The 16382-nt window shown below is 42.7% G+C and overlaps 1 protein-coding gene across 1 annotated transcript in view; it reads right to left on the reverse strand.

Moving 5' to 3' along the window:
• Positions 1 to 9582, reverse strand: part of CRYBG1 (crystallin beta-gamma domain containing 1) — a 333633-nt gene extending 324051 nt beyond the window's left edge. The window contains exon 1 of the mRNA XM_077487171.1: positions 8822 to 9582. Within this exon, the coding sequence (XP_077343297.1) occupies positions 8822 to 9120 (299 nt within the window). The 5' untranslated portion in view covers positions 9121 to 9582. The remainder of the gene's footprint in view (positions 1 to 8821) is intronic.
• Positions 9583 to 16382: the final 6800 nt, after the last annotated feature.

Raw genomic sequence — 16382 nt, forward strand, 5'->3', positions numbered from 1 at the left:
AGTACACATCAGTAGCAAGTCTATATATTTATAGTTCAAGTGCTAAATTTGTAATTCTAAAAATGTACTGGATTTATTTGGTGGCTCTTGGTTGCCTTTTTAACCTCTTCCCACCAGCCATGTGCATATATGCGGCCTCCCGGCAGATGAACTTTAGTGCCGAGAGGCTGCATATATGAGGCCCTATGTAAACACATTACTGTGCTGAGTGTGTGCTCCCTGCACCCACCCGACACAGTAACCAGTGAGTACCTGGAAAGCTCCCGATGCATACTTGCAATCGGGATCTTTTTGATCATGTGACTGCCAATCACAGCAGTCACATGCCCGCCATCGCCTCCTGCCATTTAGAGATACTTAAAAAAACCTGGAGGCAGTGCCGGCCAATGGATAAATGTGGCGACTGCATTGGCTCCCTTTTTCTTGGGGCTTTATTTAAAAAAAAAAAAAAAAAAAAAAAAAAAAATTATATATATATATATATATATATATATATATATATATATATATATATATATATATATATATATATATATATATATATATATATATATATATATATATAATAATAATAATAATAATAATAATAATTTACCTTAACCACTTCAATATCGGGCACTTATACAACTTCCTGCCCAGACTAATTTTGAGCTTTCAGTGCTGTCGCACTTTGAATGACAATTGTGCGGTCATGCTACACTGTACCCGAACTAAATTTTTATAATTTTGTTCCCACAAATAGAGCTTTCTTTTGGCTGTATTTGATCACCTCTGGGATTTTTGTTTTCTGCTTAACAAATAAAAAAAGCTTTGTAAATAAGTAAGTTTTCTCCTTCACTGATGGGCACTGACGGGGCTGCAGTGACGGGCACTGATAAGGCGGCATTTATGGGCACCGATGATGTGGCACCAATGAAGTGGCACAGATAGTCGCTGATATGCGCTACAGATAGATGGCATGGATGGGCATGGATAGGCGACACAAATAGGCAGCATTGTAGTGTACAGTATTGTACAGATGGATGCCAATCAGTGCCAAATAATGCATGCCAATCAGTGATGCCCATTGTGGGCACTGACTGGCATCCCTAGTGGTCTAGGGTGGCATACCTGGTGCTGAGCATCCCTGGTGGTCTGGTGACATCCCTGGTGGTCCAGTGTGAGCATCCTCAGGGGGGGGCTGCTGCACTGATAATCGATCAGCACAGACCTCCCCCGTCAGAGGAGCAGCCGATGGTCTCTCCTCTACTCACGTCTGACAGACGCGAGTGAGGAAACGCCGATCAACGGCTCTTCCTATTTACACTGTGATTGGACATGGCTGATCACATGGTAAAGAGACTCCGTCAGAGACTCTTTACCGAGATCGTAATTGCAGTGTGTCAGACTGACACACAGCAACAGCGATTGCCACGATGAACGCCCCCGTGGGCGCACATCGGCTTAATATCCTGAGGGCTTCATATGACGTCCGGTCAGGATATTGAAACCACTTTGCCGCCATCATTCTGCTATATGGCAGGCGGCAAGTGGTTAAATATTTTTTTTACATAGCGGTCCAAACAGTGCTACACAGCCTGTCCTAGGGTGTCTCCACTCTAAATAGAGCCACCTTTTGACAGCAGCATTTTCAGTCTGGGGAAAGGGTAGTGTTGGGCTCAGTTCATACCTATGCATTTTTTAGTGCTTTTTTGCAGAAAACTCCCTACAGTTCAATTAATAAGGTTTCCTATGGGACACATTTACATCTATGCTTTTTTTCAGCCTCTGCGTTTTTGAAAAGGATCAGGGAATTTTTTTTTTTTTTAATGCAAAATAATGCTTTTTTTGGTTCAATAGACTTCAATGGAGAAGCTGCAGAAAAGCATGTAGTGGAGTTTGTGTTTTTGTTTTTTTATCTGCCCAACAATAAATTGGGAAAAAAATAAATAAAAAATATATAAAAATAAATAAATAAATAAATAAATAAAAAAACACACGCAGTAAAATTGCATGTGTAAAAACAAAAAACACGAAGCAAATGGCACTGCAGAAACGATCAAAGGCAAACTGCATAGGTGTGAACTGAGCCTAATGGAGCGTACACATGACCAGACTTTGACGGTCTAGGTCAGACGGAATTAATCCGTCGGATATTACGATTGTGTATGGGCTCCAGCGGTCAGACAGACCTAGAAATAAAACATGTTCTAAATCTTTCCGACAGACTCAAGTCCGGTCGAAAAATCCGTTTGTCTGTATGCTAGTCCGGACGGACGAAAACCAACGCTAGGGCAGCTATTGGCTATTGGCTATGAACTTCCTTATTCTAGTCCGGTCGTACTTCATCATGATCAAATCCATTGGACTTTGGTGTGCTTGTGTGTGGCCAAGTCCGTTCGGAAAGTTTGTTGGAACTCCACCGAAAGACCGTTGGACCTAGTCCATCAAAAAGTCCAGTCATGTGTACACGGCTTTAGACTAGCAAATTTAGATGGTCCAGACTAACAATTTAAAGCCTGACTCCAGCTAACACTTTCAGCAGTTGCAGTAAGGCCGGGGGTGGGCTCCGTTGGAGTCCGCCTGCTCAGTGGGGAATCTGTCAACTGATCCCTGCTGATCAGGCAGATGGCTGGTCCATGTCTCCTCTGCTTATGCAGAGCAGACACAGGCACAGCCCGGTCTCCTCTATGGGTGGTCAGATGTAAACATACCGCCTGTCCGTTTACACCCGATTGCCATCCGATCTGCCAGACGGATGGGGAGCGGATTCCCCATGCGTCTGTTTTTTGACGGATCGTATCAGATGTCAGCGAGTACCAATGGACACATGGCTGTTGACACCTGCTGATCCATAGACTGGAGGGTCCGATCGGGTCCGTCTGAAAAACTGATCAGTCCACCCATGTGAAAAGGACCCTAACAGTTTTTTTGCCTTGAATGTAAATATTTTGGGAAACCGCTTGGTCTGTTAAAGTTGAAAAATAACAGACTTACTGCCATAACATACCTTAAAATAGAAAACTAATGCAAAGTCACAACATCAAGAAAAAAATAAAAAAAAAATTGATAAGCTGCACTACATTACGTTTCTGTTTATTTTGGTTTAAATACTCCTTTAAATAGTAACTCCTGTTGTCTTGAGCAACAGTTATCACGTGTTTATCTTCAGTGACACTTGCCTGGGTTGTACAATTAAACAACTGCTGTATAATGACAACAATGCACACCCCCAAGAGAGGACTTTATATAGTATATCCTGATGTAGTAGAAGTAGTACAACTTGTAAGTGGTCATGGTTGTCTGTCTAGGGTAGAACACAAAAGGTTTGTTGTAGTGTAAGTGGCAGTAGGAACCTGACCTACAGCCTGTGTTGTCCACCACAAGGGGAAGATCTGATGGCCTTGTACCATACATGGCCTTCAGATCTTGCCTAGTGGCAGGTTCATACTGCCACTTACACTACAATAAACCTTTTGTGTAATACCCCAGGCAGACAACCATGACTGTTCTATAGCACGAAGCTGTTACGTCATTACGGCCAACAATACAGCCTCATCTAATTAATCATATTTTAAGGAGTTTACAACAGAAGGTCAACAAGCCATTTTGTCTGCTCATCCCAACAATGGGCCTGCGTTAAGAAAACAAACTCTTTTCATATACAACACATGGCTCACTGTGTTTACCTAGATACTTTTAATAGGATGCCAATTAAATAGGTTAACTAAGCAACGTTACTTCCGAAATGAAGGCGAGGGCCAAGGCTGCTATATCTATACACACAAGAACTGGTACCATGACTGATTGAAAGGCAGAGCGGTCACACCGCCACCAGAATACACATTCCCTCACCTGCTGTTTCTTCTGAACTTGCCACTGTTTGTCTTGTGCCAGTCTCTGCCCTTATCAAACAAGGCTTCTGACACCCCTGCCTACCATGGTGGCATTGTATCAAGTGGGAGGTGGTGTTTGGAAACAAACATCTCATGCTCACTCCCTGATCAAGCATGAGAAATAGGCAGAACTAACACATCAGAGTGTTGACCCATAACATAACACATCACCGAACACATATTCACCACCGTGTTGCACTACATTTAGGTTACAGTGCTAGTCATATGAAATTAAGGTGACTTAGTAGATGGTAACAACAAAGCAGTTTTCCAGGGCTGCTCATTCAAATTTTTGTGTATTTTACACTGAGTCGTGGCAGACTGAACTTCTGAACTAACTCTTTGCTGCCAAAAAAAAATAAAAAATTGTAACACAAAAAGTCTAATCAGTGCCTATTGTCTACACAATGGTGGCTATATACACATAAACACTTCAACAACAGAACAATTTATTTTGCAATCAATCCATCCCAATAGGAATAACTGATCTACAGTCACATGGATTTCAGTCGCTAGTTGAAAGACATGCTTGGGAGTTATCGATCACATCTGTTTTCACTATGCAATCTCATAATCTGATCGATCCAAATATGAGAAAAGTCATCACCAAAACTCAGTCCTGTTGATTTAATGCAACACAATTGACAAAATCGAACTTAACCGCTTGCCGACCAGCCGCCGCCGTCATACTGCGGCAGGTTGGCACGGCTGCGCAAATCACCGTAGCTGTACATTGCCACTTTCAGAGCAATAGCAGGCGCACATCGGAGCCGATGCGCATGGCCGGTGACCGCGATGTCCGCTGGCCACTCACGATCTCGCTCCTCAGAGAGCAGGAATGGGGATCTGTTAATGTAAACAAACAGATCCTCATTCAGACAGGGGAGTATAGAGAGATTGTCTGTTCCTAATGATCAGGAACAGCGATCTCTCTCTACTGTCAGTACGCTGCCCCCCCATAGTTAGAAATACCCCCCTAGGGAATACTTAACTCCTTGATCGCCCCTAGTGTTAACCCCTTCCCTGCCAGTGCCAGTTATACAGTGATCAGTGGCTATTTTTAGCTCTGACCTGTGTATAAACTTCAATGGTCCCCAAAAAAAAAAAAGTGTTCGATCTGTCTGCTGCAATGTAAAATATGCCATAAATATATCCCCTATTTTGTAGACACTATAGTTTTTACACAAACCAATACACGCGTATTGCAATTTTTTTTTTTTTTTAACCAAAAATATGTAGAAGACTACATATTGGCCTAAATTGAGGAAGACATTGGTTGCTTTTTTTGGGATATTTATTATAGCAAAAAGTAAAAAAAAAAAAAAATTGATTTTCTTTCAAAATTGACTGTCTTTTTTGTTTATAGCGCAATAAATAAAAACTACAGGAGGTGATCAAATACCACCAAAAGAAAGCCATCATATTTGTGTACAAGGTCGCATGACTGCGCAATTATCAGTTAAAGTAACGCAGTGCCTTATCACAAAAAATGTCCTGGACATTAAGGGGGTAAATCCTTTCCGATGCTGAAGTGGTTAATGGCCCATGCACACAATCAAAAAAATCGTACAAAAAAAAAAAAAAAAAAAAAAAAAAAAAAAAAAAAAAAAGAAAAATATCAATTTCGAAGTGATTGTACAACAATCTGCTCATTAGTACACAGTTTTCGATCGACAGTTCATCCGATATTATCCGATCAAACAAGCACAAAAAAAAAAAAAAAATTCTCATAGATTTTCATTTAATACTACTAAAACACATTTACATCACTTTCAAATTTTTATTCTGTCGTACTAGAATTTTTGTAACTTTAGTAATCTATTCAATTTCTACTTGCGACTAGGAAACGAAAAGAGTTGGACGATCTGTTGTCTGATTTTCGAATCGTGTGTCAGGGGCATTAGAGTGGCCATGGATGATTTTTTTTTTTTTTTTTGATCAGCCAGCGGGCGGATTGGAAAATACAAACAAACAGATTCCCACATCCACACAAGGTGGATGGTGGAATCCTCCCCATTGTGCTATTGTATTCTGACTGCTCTACTGTCACAATACACTGGCTAATGCTGTAGATGATGATCGAATCAAAATTTTCCAACACTCACGTTTGATAGAAGGCAATCCTTATGCTGCGTACACACGGTCGAACTGTTTGACGTACTTAGTCCGTCACACAATCCGACGGACAATCCGTCGTACTTTCCACTGAACGGACTTGACCACACACGGATGCACAAACAGTCCATCGAAAGCTTGCGCGATGACGTGTACAGCACGTACGACGGGACTAGAAATAGGAAGTCCAAGACACAGCAAAGCACCCTTCCGCCGTGTAAATCCTTTCTGGGCATGCGCCATTCTTAGTCCGTCGAACTAGCATACTGACGACCGTATTGTCCGCTGAAACCAAAGTACGATGGACAGATTTTTGGAAAATCCGAAATTCTTAGTACTCCGGACTGCACGCTGAAAAAGTCCGCTGAAGCCCACACACAAGCGGATTGTCCGCTGAAATGTGTTTCAACGGACTAAGTACGTCAAACAGTTCGACCGTGTGTACGCGGCATTAGATCAACTGAGTTGGAACAACCATAGATGGATTGAAATTCAGCCACAAATTTCGACCCATCTATGGCCAGATTTAAGCTGGCCATACACCTATAGATTATCTGCAGATTTTCTATGGTTAGATGAAAAAAGTGGGAGATTCCTCTATCCACACAGTTTAGCGAACATGGAGAAATCTGTTGCACTTTTTTCATCTAACCATAGAAAATCTGCAGCTAATCTATAGGTGTATAGCCAGCTTAAATTGATTGGAAGGAAAGGTATACCTGAGTAAATTGTTTGCCAAGTCGATCATTTTTATCCAATTGTACATGGATTACATAATGTAATCAAAGCATGTATGGCCACCATAACTGGTAAAAACAGCACTCACAGAACATAACCAAAAGCACACAAATCTATTCACCTGTAAATGTGAGCACATGATTTTTGTGTAGCGTGCTTGGCTGAATAGACAAATGAACTGCTTGAGTGTGACCTTAAGCAATCAACTTTCTTAATTACATATCAAGTGATCGTTATAAGTTGAAGGGGGGTGTGTCCCTTGTTTTTGCACACCTACCTTTACATAAAGTGTGACGCGTTAGTGAATATCAGTTTGCAGTTGAATTCCCTTTTGATATATTCAAATGAACACTGCTAAGGTCAGTTAGACTGGTAAATAAACTCAAAATGTGCTTTGCCAGTGCAGGGCAATGCAACAGGTTCGCTTTATAGCCCTCTTCCTCAGCAACACACACTCATCTTTCCTTTAGTCCCCATTCACTCCGGTATGATTTGTGCTTGAACTCATGTCGCAGTGACTTTGATAAAGTTTCCTGCACTACTTTTTGCCGATTTCATTGCGACTTGCATAGACGTCTGTTGTATGAAGTCGCAAGCCGTAGTGAAATCAGCAGTGCAAAACGCACTGATGTGCGGCTTTGAATCACGCTAAAGTATCGTGATTTCGAAGCCGCACCGTTGTGAATGGGGGCTTACTCCCCTGATGCTCGAATCAGCTGCTGGGAGTAAGCATGAGCTCAGACGTGTTCACACGCTCCCCGTGCAGGGCCTGCCAGGAAGTCGGCGCAGCGCTGCGCTAATCACAGGCAGTGAGACATTGCCCGATCTCTGCAGCCGCGCATCGGGGCAATGTCTCACTGCCTGTGATTAGCACAGCGCTGCGACAACTTCCTGGCGTGCTCTACACGTGGACCATGCAAACACACCTGAGCTCATCCTTAGCTGGGAGTGAAGAAAATACCCAGTACTTTCAAATATGGAGGAGCATGTGACAGCCCTGGTGATTGGTCCAGTGCTGTCACATGGGGACCATGTATGTGATCAGCCCTTGATTTATTTGATTTTAGAGCTTACACGACATTCCTTGTTCCCAGCAGCTGAACAGCAGTAGAAAGTAAAGGACAAATGAGCTGATAGGAAAGGGAGGGGGGAGGCATTATGCCTAAAACTACAGCATGCAATATACTTTGTGATATGCACGTTTCAGTATGTGGTGGATATAAAAAAAAAAACAGGACAATTTCCTGTGATGTATTCATTATTATTATACAGGATTTATATAGCGCTAACAGTTTGCACAGCCCTTTACAATATGAGAGCAGACAGTACAATTCAATACAGTACTGGAGGAATCCGAGTGCCCTGCTCGTTAGAGCTTACAATCTAAAACATGCTTACTTAAGCATGAAATTAAATGTATGAAAATAAATAGTCTAGCCATACTCAGAAAGAATTTGGCTGGTTCACCCCCAGGGTTGCCACCACCTCATCCCTTTAAACCTGAACACATATTAATTACACAGGTTCTGAGTCTAATTTAATACAGATAAGGCACCAAGTGAGTTTAATTACCACTTTAATCAGCCTCAGAACCTGTGTCATTAATTAGTGTTCGGTTTTAAAGGGATGAGGTGGCATCCCTAACCCCCCACCCTGCCCGACATTATTCGATCATCGAAGGTGCCTGAGTAGAAACAGTGTTGGCTGAGACGTGTTTACATCCAATCAGATGCAGCCACTGTTCGGATATTCTGACAACCAGGGGTGCTTGATGTCAAAATACACTAGTCGGCGGCAGGGGAGATTCCTCCACTCATGCTGTTTAAACAGGCTGGAAGAGCGAAATCTTACAGTGTATGGCCAGTTTTGGTCACTCTACATCTAGGTGTCCTATCTGGTCTGGTGTCAACAAGTCGTTCGCTGACACATAAGCAGGATTACTAAGAAAATGAATACAAAACCTAATGACATAGAAAGATCAGTAACCCATAGCAACCACTCATTAGTCATGTTTTATTGGTGCACCTCAGCGATTTCTGATGGGTTACATTACCTTGTTAAATACTTTTTTCTGTAATAAAAAGACCACCTACTTGTCACTGGGACCAGGGGACGAAGGAGGAGAGATGGATGTATCGATCACAATTTTCCGCCTGGTTCTCCAACTTCCAAATGGTTTCTTCTTGACCTCTGACGGCGTCTGCATCGGTGATGCTTGCTCCTTAGATCCACAGAGCTCCTTGGGAACGGCTCCATCACCAGGTCCAGTGGTTTCCACCCCAGGTGGGCTCGTATTTTGTGTTGGCACCTCATTGACCCCCTTCTCTGTCTCATTGGAACGGCTCTTGAAGAACCTCCCCAACCTTCGAAAACTGTTGCCCTTCTTCTCCATAGAAACTTCGGTTCTCTAATCCAAAAGACAACGTACTCCCAACAGGTAAGCAGAATTTTTTTTTAAAAGAAAAACAACCGATCGGGAACTATTCCAAATAAATAAAAGGAGACTGTAGCAAACAGGAAAGAAATTGGCGGCTGGTTCACCGACATAAGCAAAGTAGTGTCAGGAAAGACCTTTACCTGTTAGACGTGGTCCCAATTCAGAAGAAGCCAACAAGATGTGTGCAGATGCTGTAGCCCAAGTGTCAGGAAGGTGCTAGGTGACGGAGCTGCTGAAGTGAAATAAAATGCAACTTCCTGTCTTCTAGGGATCCATTCCTGGGAGCCGGTTCTCATTTAGAAGGACAGGAGCTAAATCAAGGGAGTGCTAGTCTGAAGCCTGCAGCAGCTCTGCTAGGTTATGTTTCTATACATAGGTGTTTATGCTGGGGCTGCTGGAGGAGGCAGACAAAGCATGAGTGATCAGCTGCTGGGGACAGAGGAGGAGTCACCCAACATTCTCAGGTTACCAGGTTCCCTGCCCATAGACCAAGCCTTCTCCACAATGGGAGGTTCTCCTGATCACACTGCCTGGACCACTATGATTGGCACTGACACCATGCAGGAATTTAGGAATGACTTGCACTTATTTGGGAAGTGTGTGCCTGTGCTTAGAGAGCCCCTGAGTGGTGATATGACACAGGCACATAGACAGCTTTATCAGGACACCACTCACCATTGTGCAGGCTGCCTATCAGGTTTCTGTTTAACACAAGGATTAGAGGGGCGGCATCAAGCTGCAATGTTTACAAAGTGTGATTATCTTTTTATTTTCTGATCACATTTGGGATTTAAGGCTCCTTTTGTACCTGAGCGCGATTCTGCCTGCAATTCCAAAATCGCCACAAAACACGGGACGCGATGCCATTGTTTCTTAGCCCTGGTTCACACCATAGAAAACGCAGTCCGGATGCTTTTCTGGATGCGCGTTATTGATGCATTCCAGTGCATTTTTCATGCAGTCGCGTGCATTTTTTCTCCTTTTTTTTTAAAGGGGCAGTTCACATCGGATGCAGTTCCGTGCGCTTTTTTTTCTGCACAAAATGCATGCACAGTGTTTTCCATGTATTCCAATGGTTCTAGTTCACATCATGCAGTCAGTTTCCGGTGTAGAAACTGACTGCAATAATGTGAACTAGAGCCATTGGAATACATGGGAAAACGCTGTGCATGCATTTTGTTCAAAAAAAAAAAAAAAAAAACGGAACCGCATCTGGTGTGAACTGGCCCTAACCTTAAGGCCTGATTCACACCTATGCATTTTTAGTGCTTTTTGCATTTTGCAGATTTGCACTACAGAACGTGTTCCATAGGAAACCATGATAAATGGGCTGTAGTGCAAATCTGCAAAATGCAAAAAGTACAAAAAATGCATAGGTGTGTATCAGGCCTAAAAAAAAGGACATGTGTGTCCAAGGGCATTTTTGGTGCTTTTAGTGCTAGTTCACACCAGACGCAGTTCTGTGCACTTTTATTTTTCTGCACAAAATGCATGCACTGTGTTTTCCATGTATTCCAATGCTCCAGTTCAGTCCAGTGCACCGGAAACTGACTGCATGGTGTGAACTAGAGCCATTGGAATACATGGAAAACACTGTGCATGCATTTTTAGTGCAGACAAAAAGCGCACAGAACTGCATCTGGTGTGAACTGGCCCCAAGATACGTTTCAGTGCAGGAAAAATGCAGCGTGTTCTACTTTTTTTTTCTGGAACTGGGACACACTGGAACTGAAAGCACTGGTGTGAACTATGATATTGAAAATCATATAACCTTCTTTCCATGCGTTTTTCACGCAGAAAAAAAAAACTCACTGGACTGCATCTGGTGTGAACTGGCCCTAACCTTAAAAAAAAAGACGTGCGTTTTTGGTGCATTCTTGTGGCTTTTAGATGCGTTCCAGTGCAGAACAAATGCAGCGTGTTCTACTTTTTTTTTTTTTCTGAAACTGGAACGCACTGGAACTGCAAGCATTGGTGTGAACTAAGCCATTGAAAACCATATAACCTACTTTCCATGTGTTTTTGATGCAGAAAAAAAACAAAACGCACTGGACTGCATGTGGTGTGAACTAGCCCTTATGCAGTGAATTCTGTGCGTTTCCTGCACTGCATTGCAATCGCACAGTGTCCAGTGCGATCTGCTGCAGGTGTCAATGTTATCTTAAAGTGATTGTAAAGCATAGTTTGTTATTTTCAAATGAAAAAATAAAATAAAAAATCATGTTACACTTACCTGCTGTGTGCAGTTGGTTTTGCACAGAGTCTCGGGTCCCTCGCTGGTTCTCCTGCCCCCCCTACTGACAAGTACCCCCACAGCAAGCAGCTTGCTTTGGAGGCAGCCAAACCACTGCTCCATGTGATCATTCAGGCATGGATTCATGGCCCAGCTCACCTCCTCTCTCCTCATTTTCTCACTGAATTTGACTGACAGCAGTGGGAGCCAATGGCACTCAACTGCTGTCTCAGCCAATCAGAAGGGAGACTCCCAGCCTGCCGAGGTCTTCTGTGCAACATCACTGGATCGAGATGAAGCTCAGGTAAGTCTTAGTTGGGCTGCTGCACACTGAAGTTTTTTTTATCTGAATGCATAGAAACCTTCTGCCTTTACAACCACTTTAACGACACCCCAAAACAGCTCGCAAAACGCAGTGCGATTGCCAGAATCGCATCTCATGGGTGTGAATTCAGGTGCAGGGGAAAAAAGGGTCCTGCACCATTTTGGTGCGGACGCAATTTCAGCCATGTATGGCTGAAATCGCACCACACAGACATTGCATTTGATGTGCACAGGAATGCGGTGCAATTCCTGGGAGAATCCCATGCGGTTTCTGCATCGCAAGTGTAAACCTAGGCTGAATCGCACCCCAAACACTAAAATCACAGCAAAAATCGCACCACTGCAGCGTTTGCAGAGCCACGCCTGATCCCTGCGATCGCTAACAGTTTTTTTTGGTAGCGTTTTATATTTAAATCCTGAAGGCGGTGCTTGGTTTTCGGGGTACCGTACATGGCTAGGCTCCCGAAAAGTCCCCCACATGTGGTATCCCCGTACTCGGGAGAAGCAGCAGAATTTATTTTGGGGTGTAATTTGACTAATGCCCATAGCATGTGTGAGCAATATATCATTTAGTGACAACTTTGTGCAAAAAAAAAAAAAAAAATTTAATATTCCTCAACATGCCTCTCAGTAAATAGCTTGGGGTGTCTACTTTCCAAAATGGGGTCATTTGGGGGGTTTTGTGCTATTTTGGCATTTTATGGCTTTCGAAACTGTGATAGGTAGTGAGGAGTGAAATCAAAAATGTGCACCCTTAGAAATCCTGAAGGCAGTGATTGGTTTTCGGGATGCCGTACGCAGCTAGACTCCCAAAAAGTCCCACACATGTGGTATCCCCATACTCAGGAGAAGCAGCAGAATATATTTTGGGGTGCAATTCCACATATAACTATGGCATGTGTGAGCAATATATCATTTAGTGACAACTTTTTGTAAAGTTTTTTTTTTTTTTTTTTTTTGTGTCATTATTCAATCACTTGGGACAAAAAAAAATATTCAATGGGCTCAACATGCCCCTCAGCAATTTCCTTGGGGTGTCTACTTTCCAAAATGGGGTCATTTGGGGGGGGGGGGTTTGTACTGCTCTGCCATTTTAGCACCTCAAGAAATGAGATAGGCAGTCGTAAATTAAAAGCTGTGTAAATTCCAGAAAATGTACTCTAGTTTGTAGACGCTATAACTTTTGCGCAAACCAATAAATATACGCTTATTGACATTTTTCTTACTAAAGACATGTGGCTGAATAAATTTTGCCCTAAATGTATGACTAAAATTGAGTTTATTCGATTTTTCTTATAACAAAAAGTAGAAAATATCTTTTTTTTCCATTTATATCGCAAAAAAATAAAAATCGCAGAGGCAATCAAATACCATCAAAAGAAAGCTCTATTTGTGGGAAGAAAAGGACACAAATTTCGTTTGGGTACAACATTGCATGACCGCGCAATTACCAGTTAAAGCAGTGCAGTGCGAAATTGTAAAAAGACCTCTGGTCCTTAGGCTGAAAATAGGTCCGGGGCTAAAGTGGTTAATAGCAAAACATATGTATAGTTTATATTACAAAAAAAATTGCTTTGCGCCACTAAAGTGTTTGGGTTTGACTTAAAGAAAAGGTGGCAACCCTATAAGTAAGGGATGGTCCCATTGTGGAGATTTTCTTTCTCTCCCTGTCCTATGGCCAAAAAATAACATGAGAAAATCCTCCTATGTGAGGGAATCCTTGGTTGTCATCAGAACTAGTGTCCTCATTGGTGGATTTCCCCTCCATTTCTGTACTGGGGACAACCCGGCGTGTGTTCCACTACCCAGAAAGCAGAAAATCAGAAGTGATGTGCAGTAACCCAGCTTTCTGGGCAGTGGAACGCACGGTGATTCTGGAGACAATCTGAGCAGAGCGGCAGCGCTCTTAAGCTGCGTACACACGGGCGGACTGTATGGCCTACTTAGTCCGTCGAAACACATTTCAGCGGACAGTCCGCTCGTGTGTGGGCTTCAGCTGACTTTTTCAGCGTGCAGTCTGGCGTACTAAGTAATTCGGAATTTTCGAAATACTGTCCGTCATACTTTGGTTTCAGCGGACAATCCGCTCGTCAGTAGGCTAGTTCGACGGACTAAGAATGGCGCATGCTCAGAAAGGATTTACACGGCGAAAGGTTGCATTGCTGTGTATTGGACTTCCTATTTCTAGTCCCGTCGTACGTGCTGTACACGTCATCGCGCAAGCTTTCGACGGACTGTTTGTGCATCCGTGTGTGGTCAAGTCCGTTCATTCGAAAGTAAGACGGACTGTCCGTCGGATTGTATGACGGACTAAGTAGGCCATACAGTCCGCCCGTGTGTACGCGGCTTTAGACATACTAGTGATCTGTACAGTGCCTAGAGTGAGCGATACCTGAGAGCAGTGGTAATGTGGAGCAATCCCCTACTGGCATGTGATACCTAAACCAAGCGCTGTCAGACTTTTTCATCTAAAAAAAAAAAAAAAAAAAAAAAAAGGTACCTCTAGTGAGTGTGTTGCAGCACTGGGGAGAGCACAGAGAGCACCTTTATTACATGGCCACTGGACGGCACTGATGGGAGGCATTGATGGGTAGCACTGATGAGCAGGCACTGATGGGCACTGAAAGACAGCAGTGACTGGCATCGTTAATGGTCACTGGTGGCACTGATAGGCAATGATTTGTGGCACTGGGGGGCTTTACTGTAACCAGGGCCCTAATTACATGTCGGGGTGTTCCCTGCGAGGAGATGATGATGAAGAGAAAACCTCTGTAAGGCTGGATTCACACCTATGCAGTTTTAGTGCTTTTTGCATTTTTCAGATTTGCACTACAGAACGTGTTCCATAGGAAACCATGCTAAATGGACTGTGAATCCAGCCTTAGTGTGAGGCGAGGAGAGCCAATTTACGGCACTTCCACATTTAGGCTGGATTCACACCTATGCATTTTTAGTGCTTTTTGCATTTTGCAGGTTTGCTCTACAGTCCATTTAACATGGTTTCCTATAGAACACGTTCTGTAGTACAAATATGCAAAATGCAAAAAGCACAAAAAATGCATAGGTGTGAATCCAGCCTTGCATGTGAGCGACAATAATTGGACACAGCCGATCACCTGGTTAAAGAGCAACCCCAATCTCTTTTTACAGAGATTGGGGTTGCACCGTGTCCTAGCAGCACGAAGTGGCTGTGATTGCCGCACTGCTTGCCTCCACGGGCGTGCAAGAGTGGTCATTCTGGGCATCGTGATATGAAGTCCACCAAGAATGAGAGCTGCACTGTCCATCCATCATTTGATGGTGGGCAAGCGGTTAAAGTGAATCTAAACCCAAGAGCAAAAATATAATATATTGCAGCTTACTACTCCTTAAATGCGGTTGTAAACCCTCATCGCATTCTATGCATTTAAGGTGAAAAACCTTCTGGTGCTGCAGCCCCCCCCCCCCCCCCCCCGAGCCCCCGTTTTACGTACCTGAACCTGATCTTTCTCCATCTGGGTTGTAGCAAGATGGAGGCGCCACAACGTCACTTCCGTTACAAAATCTGACGAGTAGCCAAATCTGACGAAACACCGACACTCCGTGAATACATAGGGGCTGGGGTAGGGGCGGGGAGCCCTGACTGTGGCCTATAACTCAGAGGACCCGAATTTGCTGCAGCAGAGAACAATACTTTAAGCACATGTAATACAAATTGCTTGCCTGTGTTTAGTTTTCAGGGTGGAAGGTGGTGACAGGGTCTCATTACTCAACATCAAGTTACATTTTCCTGCACCTGTCATTCCAGAGGTGAAAGGGTGGGGGTGGTTATCAATGGCAATAAAAGAAAGAAAGGGAAAAAAAAAAACAGTCAGAAGGACTAAATCTTCTATAGCGCTCTTGCACAAGGGGCGGCTAAACCCATTTAGTGCAATTACCAGTGTATTTCCTCTGCCCAAGTAGCTCAGGTGCAGAGTACAACTTGTCATTACACTGCAGTTGTATTGCAAACACAGGTAAAAGTGCATGAACATTTGTTCTGTGCAATTTGGGCAAAAACAACAACAAATGTAAATAGGCTATATCCTGCACTGTTCAAATGTAAATCCTTGATTTTTAAATGGCAAATACTGCATTTAACCACTAGATGGAGCTAAGTATGATATCCATTTCTTATAATACTTTGCACCATCTAGTTGCCAAATTGATTATTTTATGTTTTAAATCAATGACTTACATTCAAACGTCACAGGATATAGCCTATTTACATTTTTTTTTCCCCATTCGCATAGAAGAAATGTATACACGCAAATCGCTGGGTGAAAGGCTATACAAATACTTCATAAATCAGCCCTTAAGTATACAACTTTCACCATTTATAATATTATTATATTATATAATATATATATATATATATATATATATATAAGTGCCAGGATTGTATTGTAGAAAATTAATATGTAATAAATAACATATCGTTCCAAATACGGTCATAATTGGAACGATATGTAATTTATTACTTGTGAATTTTCTACAATAACATTTTAAGTGCAGCAATCCCTGGATTCTTCTTTATATATGGCCTTTGGGAAGGCTTGATTGCTTGTACTAGGAAGTATACCAAGTGCTGTCTACCCCATCTGTGAAATTATATATTATATTCTTAAATATAAAAGATTAT

Source organism: Lithobates pipiens, unplaced genomic scaffold (assembly GCF_037356315.1).
Source record: "Lithobates pipiens isolate NorthernLeopardFrog02 unplaced genomic scaffold, aLitPip1_a1.2 Scaffold_18, whole genome shotgun sequence".
Lineage (NCBI taxonomy): Eukaryota > Metazoa > Chordata > Amphibia > Anura > Ranidae > Lithobates > Lithobates pipiens.